The 6,769-nt window shown below is 38.1% G+C and overlaps 1 protein-coding gene across 7 annotated transcripts; it reads right to left on the reverse strand.

Moving 5' to 3' along the window:
- Positions 1-1,088: 1,088 nt before the first annotated feature.
- SYCE3 (synaptonemal complex central element protein 3) lies at positions 1,089-6,748 on the reverse strand. 7 transcript variants are annotated; one of them, XM_090149816.1, is made up of 4 exons: positions 6,618-6,747; positions 5,369-5,477; positions 3,989-4,284; positions 1,089-2,527 (listed from the first exon to the last, which is right to left on the reverse strand). In XM_090149816.1, the coding sequence occupies exons 2-3, from the start codon at positions 5,475-5,477 to the stop codon at positions 4,115-4,117; spliced, it is 279 nt and encodes a 92-aa protein (XP_090005942.1). In that variant the 5' UTR covers positions 6,618-6,747; the 3' UTR covers positions 1,089-2,527; positions 3,989-4,114. The 7 variants fall into 7 exon arrangements, with proteins under 7 accessions (XP_090005942.1, XP_090005946.1, XP_090005938.1 ...); XM_090149820.1 differs by lacking the exon at positions 6,618-6,747 and adding an exon at positions 6,468-6,491; XM_090149812.1 differs by lacking the exon at positions 6,618-6,747 and adding an exon at positions 6,442-6,520 and having other exon boundaries at positions 1,090-2,527.
- Positions 6,749-6,769: the final 21 nt, after the last annotated feature.

Here is a 6,769-nt window from a genome sequence, read left to right on the forward strand (position 1 = left end):
TGCTTTTGCTTCCTTTGAGCATGTGCAGCAATACATTCATTCACTGTAGAGCAAGCTCATGTTGCAGCACTGATCACTTCCATGATTACTTTTAGAAGTTCTAGGTAGGGACTATTGTGAGATGCATCCTGTGCTGAAACTGCTGTGCTACAGACAAGGGAAGAGAGAGAAACAGTGATCCTCATGGATCTTTTCTGGGAGAAAAAGAATATGGCTGTTCTGACAAATGAAAATTTGACAAAAGCACACATACCTCTCAAAAATACTTATGTAGGACTGACTAAATCCACTTCCTGCATATGGGTGCAGGGCTTTCTTGGTTCATTATAATCTTAACAGACATTCTTAAATTGTGTAGTAATGCTTTGATATTTACTGTATGTGGAGGCATTGCTTTTGGAGCAGCCTTATTTCTTATATTGGCCCATGATGTCAGAAGCAGGTGCTGATGGTATGGCAGTAGAGACTAAGCCTTCCTGCCACTATTCTGTTACATTTTGTCATTGTGTGATACGTGGCAGCTGAAGAGCAGTTGGACAAAATGGTATCTAAAATGGAAGGTGCTTATGAAGCAAAGGAGTGTCACTGAATTCCTTCTTGTGGGGAAAAAATGACACCCACTGACATTCACTGATGCTTGTTAAACCTTTGGAGATCACACATTGAATGTTAGGACAGTTTGTGTGTTTCAGCAGTGACAATAGCAACATAAAAGACAAGCATGTTCTGGATAGCCATGCACAGCATGTATGGAGTTGCAGTCAGATATTCAACTCAAATTTGATCATGTCTCTTCACTAGACTTATATCAGACCTATCTTAACATAAAAAAATATCCCTCACCTTATACTTATGTCCTATTCATGTCACTATTTTTGGTGGTACATAAATAAAGGATGAAGCATAGGAAGTATAAAACAAGACCAAAATTCTCTGGTGAGCACCTTGAGAATTGTGACCACTTCCATTGAACGAGACATTGATGCCTTGCTTTCACAAAAACATGGTCAAACGTCCAACTAGTTTTGCTTTTGTATCCCTTTTTTAATGTTTTAATAAGTAAATATATAAGTGAGTATATAAATAAGTTTTATTTTATATATATATAGGCTATATTTTTAATATAATGCTTAAAACAATTTCTCTTCATTCAACAAGGCCCAAGCATGGTCTAATCATTTTACAGTATATCATTTGTTGTTGTAAAGCTTGCCATAAAGGCTGAGAAAACAATTCTATGTGCATGCTTATTTCATGCACAGACATGTGCTTCAGACTCCCTGGTAGAACGTTCAAATGAAATGCATGATCTGGATACCAAGAGTTGTAGTGACCTCAGTAACAGCCTTGAATTCTTCAATCTGTAGATCCCTGGAAACTTTCAAAGATGATTAATGGCTATACAAGTAAATTTGGTTTGGCTGTTCAGAAAGTCTATTTGCAAATCCTGAGTTTAAGTCTTAGATGTTGTCCTTTCTATTGATCTAGCTTTTTTCTTCTGTAAAACCAGTTGGCCCTCAGCATCATTGTAAAGTTGCTGCAAGAAAGTATCTGTTCTGAGATGCTTATACATAGCTGGGGAAAAGCAGTCATGCCAGCCAAAAGGGTGGTGAGAACTGGAAAGCAGCAGTACTGAAAGAAAGAAATATTCTAACTAGAGCTTTAGGCTATATTTCAACAAGGAGTGAGATGCCTAAGTGAAATGCAGAGGCCCCACAGGTCCTTCTCAATTCTGCTTTATCTTGTCACTTATCTTGTCACTACAGGCTTTTTGGATGAGACAGTGTATGGCTTAGTTTGCTAGCTCTTGGATAGTTAATTCTTGGGCATCCAACTCTTGCCTTGAAGACGAGTTAGGTACATAACTATGATCTGTAAATTTTGTTGTGATGAGCACTGTCATTATTTGTGCAATATGAATTAGCATTAACTAATTCCAGTGTCTGTCCAGATCTGCATCTAAAACAGCTACCAACAAAGTTCAGCTGATTTGTGACTTGCTTATGAAATGTTACCATTAGAAGCTTAGGAAAGAATAGCTAAGGAAAGAATTCCTTACTGCTATATTTGGGCACATAGACTGGCAGTGTACCAGTACCAACTTCTCTTGCATTTGTGGCTGTTGCACAGAAGCATGCTTTTCTGTAAAATACAGTACAGGAAGCACTTGTGTATAACTGCTGTATGGGCTGAAATCACAGAAGTAGAGTTCACTGCAACTGAGCATAAAGCTTAACTGTTACTGACACTTTTCATTACATAAATATTCCATGATGGATGATAGAGATATCAACCCAGCAATCTTGATTGCTGTTTAAGTTATGTAAACTCTAGATGAAAGTGTTGATCCACCACCTTTTTATTTTTGTAAGTTAAATTTGTATTACGTACTCCTGTGACATCAGTGAGGACATCAGTGTATTTCAGTATGGTTTCTGTTGCAGGTCTAAGGTATCTAACTGGGCTGAAAGATGATGAGATGCATGAAACAAAACTCACTCTTCCTTCAAGTTCATTATCAATAAATCTCAAAAAAAAAAAAAAAAAATTGTTAGTAGTGAAAGACAAATGTAATAATCTTGTCCCTGTTCTGGTGCATCTCCCCAAATCCCGTGTAGTTATTATGTAGCTGGGAAGAAAAGTCTAGAGAGGAAGAGGCAGTTTGGTCTACTAAGGTAGCCAGATACTCCATGCAAAACACAGTCCTAACCTGCAGTGTTTTGTTCTCATCCCAACTTCTCTCCCTACCCCTTGTCATAGCTGGGTATTTGTTGGGCACGTGGTTATTGGGTTAAGAACTTCCACAAGTGAAAAAAAGGATGACCAAAAAGTTACACCACACAATCATAAAATTCAGTAAATCTCTACACTACATGAGCAGTTAAAAGAATTGTGACATTTCAAAAAAAAAAAAAAAAAGTACTTAATGCAGATTTAAAGAATGGAGATGATGCAGTCAAGGTACTAAAGTGAAAACAGGCCATGAAGGTCCTCCAAGGAGTGATCAAATTGCAAGATTCCTCAAGTGCTGCTATTTTGCCCTACCTTGGCTGGAATGAAGACCTATTTTCTGCATCAAAAGTCAAGAATGTAGATGAAACTTTCCATCTGCCTCTAGAAACACTAGGTATAAATGAGGGGAGGGAGGGCAAGTTGACATTACTTTACTATTACTTTACTATTACTATTAGATGCTATGTTGCTGCTCACTGTAAATCAGCCTATTAACATAATAATTTTACTGGAAACTTACATGGCTTTCCAGCTTAGATAAAATATTTATGAACTAACTGCAAGCCACAAGGTGGTGCTCTTAGCCTGCATCTTGACTACAAAAGAAATTTTTTTACTACTCTTTTTTAATAACATACAGTAAGAACATAGGGAGAAAGGCATGTTTTATAATAAGATTAATTTGGTTTCAGCAGCAATCCCACAGACCATACCACACAAAGTGTAGTTTATAACTGAACATTTTTTTCTTAAATGAGATATTACTTTTGGAGAGTTTCAAAAGAACAAACTTTCTGGGACAGTCAATTCAAATAAATGGCTGAAATTCCAAGGAAATATAATGAAAAAAATAAAATTACAGATGAGCTACCTAATAATAAAATTCTGTCAATGAACACCTAGTAGGTAATATCATATCAAAGTAGCATGATGAGTCTGCAAATCAAAAGTTGTTAATTTGGTAAAAAATGAAATATTTACTTTTCCTTGAAAGGCACATTAGTGTAGTTGCGTACTGCACACCCTCCCCTCCTCCCCTACTCAATTTGTTTATGGATTAAAGAATTCCACATACACATATTGACTATGAAGTGCGTGTGATCATCCAGGAAAAAAAAACCAAAACATAGCATCTTAAGTTCTGTATGCATGTACACTACAAGGTGAGCATAATAAAGATTAGAAACGTAGTTACCTTTTATCTTCAACAATATTAATATATCATAAAAATATTTCCATAAATGTAAACACATACATAGTTCTTAGTCAGATGAACAGCAATCCGTTTTCCATGGTGTTTGTGAAACCTCCATGCCTGGAATACAAAAAAACTGGAGACTTTCCAAGGGATACAGTTCTGCCAGTTGAATATAGATTCAACTTATTCCTTTTTTTGCTCTTCAGCTTTAGATTCTCTTAGTACTTCTTGCCATTTTTTCTCCATTTCTTCCCTGCAGTTCAGGAAGGCCTCTTCCAAGCGCCTCATGGAATTGGTCAGGTCAGGGTTGGTACGCATTACTACCATGTCATATGCCATCCAGGTTGCCTGAACTATAAACACAAGAAATACTACCAAGCCAGGAATCTTGGCTAAAAACACAGGGGGTGATAGAACAACAACAACAAAAAATACATTATTATCAGTTCAGATTTTAGGTTAGAGGAAGCCTGACATAACAGAAGAAGCTGCCCACAGTAATGCTCAAAATTAATAGATACAATAAATCTGATATTATTTCCTTATAAATGTCTCAAAATACTTCAGAATGGGAGTATACGGACGTATATACTGTAAAGTATGAAAGGGTGATGGACATTTTTACCTGAAGTTTACAACAAAGTGAGTAACTAAAAAGAAAGGCACAACAGTCTTTTTTTAAAAAAAAATGAATTGAACCATAGAATTCTCTCCAGATCAATAACATTCAGGAAAAGGAAAGCAGTGAGGAAAAGGAGAACTAAGAAGGCCACAGAACTGAGATGAAAAACTATTAAGAACAGTGTAACCAATGAGATCAGTTCAGAAAAAAATGAGTATCTCATAAAAGCAGAGGAAATTATTTTTGTATTTATTTCATGTTTTTCCTTCTGTTTCATGATAAACGGACTGTAGTTTTCTCAGCAACATTTGCAAGCTACCACTAACTGCAAATTGTTTAATTATCCATTTCCATCTATTCATGTCAGTTGCATATAGTTTCTGATAAAACTGCTGCAGAAAATAAAGAAGAATATGCAGTCCCCTCTATAGGTAAGGGACTAAAATTAAATTTGCAAAGTAGTCTTCCATTTGACTTATAAATAATTAAATATCACACACTAACTTGAGTTACTGCACATTCCACCATTTTTCAAAATTAAATTTCATTTTAGGTTTTTATCAGTTTTAATTGTTAGTTACATGCCTTAATATTATTTCTGTTTTCAGCCACCATTCTGAACCAAGCATGTTCTACTAACTTTAAGTTTGATTGCTTTCACTCCTTCTCTCAATTGAGAGCATCAGCTGATGGTGATTTTTCCCACTTACATTTCTATGACATGGGAAAGTTCATAGCAATAAATATAAATAATACATCTTCAATGTCTTCACTCTAGTAAACAAATCCATATGGTTCTTAATAAAGACCTTTACCTGTCAGTTTTTCCATTTCCTCCAGAAGTTTTTCTAGGTCCCTGTTCAGGTCCTCTATCATCTTCAGCATATTGTCATAGTTTCTCTCTTGAGGTTCTTGTCTGGCCATCTACCAGGAAAGCAGGTGTTTTATAATTTATTGTACTTTAAGGTGAGTTGATTTTCCCTGTTGTGGTAAAGCAATATTGCGGTGAAATTTATTAATTAAAATATATACAATTCTCAATTTAGATATGAATTCATTAAGAATCTGACCTGAAAGTAACTGGTTAACAACTGTCTGTTGCACACTACTTTTAATCCATTTTCAGCTGTTCAGAGAGAATTACTCTCACTGTGCTGTATTTGTGCCAAGTAATGATTTTAGTATCTGCACCAAAGAGATCATTAGACAATTTCATCTACTGTTCTGCTACAGTTGTCTTAAAGCCTCTCTCTCAAATATTCTGACTCAGGCCAATCCCTAATTTCCAAAGTGAGCTGTAAAACCCCCATTTATGTCCAGTATTTCACACACACACGGTAGCACCAGATAACTGCACGTACTAAATTCTGTAACTCTATATGCAGCTAAGTCGTGGGAGCAACCTCAGCTTAAACTTACTGGAAGCAAAATAGATAGACTCAACCTCATCAGTGACTTTCAGAACCTTGATATGATGCAAAAAATGAGACACACAGCCTCGCTTTTATTTGCTTTCCTGAAAACAAGGGATGGGGTGACACCATGGAGAGGAAAGAGCTCCACTGTGGTAATTACATCATGCAAAGTTTTTGTCAGTTTTCTTTTAAATATACGGAATTGTCCAAATGCCATCAGAGGGCCACCCGCTTTCAGGTTTTTACTGCAGATAAATGTGGAAGAAATGCCACATTTAAGAGCTAAAGCGCTTAAAGCACTTCAAATGAACGTCAAGCCTCAGCAAGGCGCTCGCGTTCAGAGGTCTCACCACACACTTAGCCTTACTAAACAACCGCGTGCCGACAAAGCCAGGGTGCCACAGGCCTTAAAAAAACTGGCCACGGTCCCCATTTCATCAGGACCTTCACCCTGCTTCTGCCGATCCCCGCACCTTCGCGTTCACGCTCCGGCCCGTACCGCCTCCCCTCCGCCCTGCCGCAACCGACAGCGCGCCGCCCCGCCGCCCAACCGATGCCGTGGGTTCCTCCCCCACGAGCGTAGCAACGGGGACGGGCGGGAACGGGACACGAAAAAAATGCTGTTCTGCCCTTCCCTGTCCGCTCGTACCTGCTCTGCGCTCCAACTCGCCGCCTCGGTTAATCTTCTGTTTCGCGACAAGAAACACTTCGACGGGCGGTTAGGCGGCCGTGGGAAAGGAAGGGGAAGGACGCGGGGCTGGAAGTGGCGGTGCAGCCGGCCAGGTGTGCCGCTGCAGGAGG

The sequence above is a fragment of the Phasianus colchicus genome, chromosome 1 (assembly GCF_987193195.1).
Source record: "Phasianus colchicus chromosome 1, bPhaCol1.hap1.1, whole genome shotgun sequence".
Lineage (NCBI taxonomy): Eukaryota > Metazoa > Chordata > Aves > Galliformes > Phasianidae > Phasianus > Phasianus colchicus.

What these genes read in the sequence shown, in the direction of transcription:
- SYCE3 (XM_090149816.1), bottom strand. Translation starts at nt 5,477, where the DNA reads ATGGCCAGACAAGAACCTCAAGAGAGAAACTATGACAATATGCTGAAG. An exon ending in GGAAATGGAAAAACTGACAG is followed by an intron (nt 4,285 to 5,368) that starts GTAAAGGTCTTT and finishes TTGTGTTTATAG; the next exon opens with TTCAGGCAACCTGGATGGCA.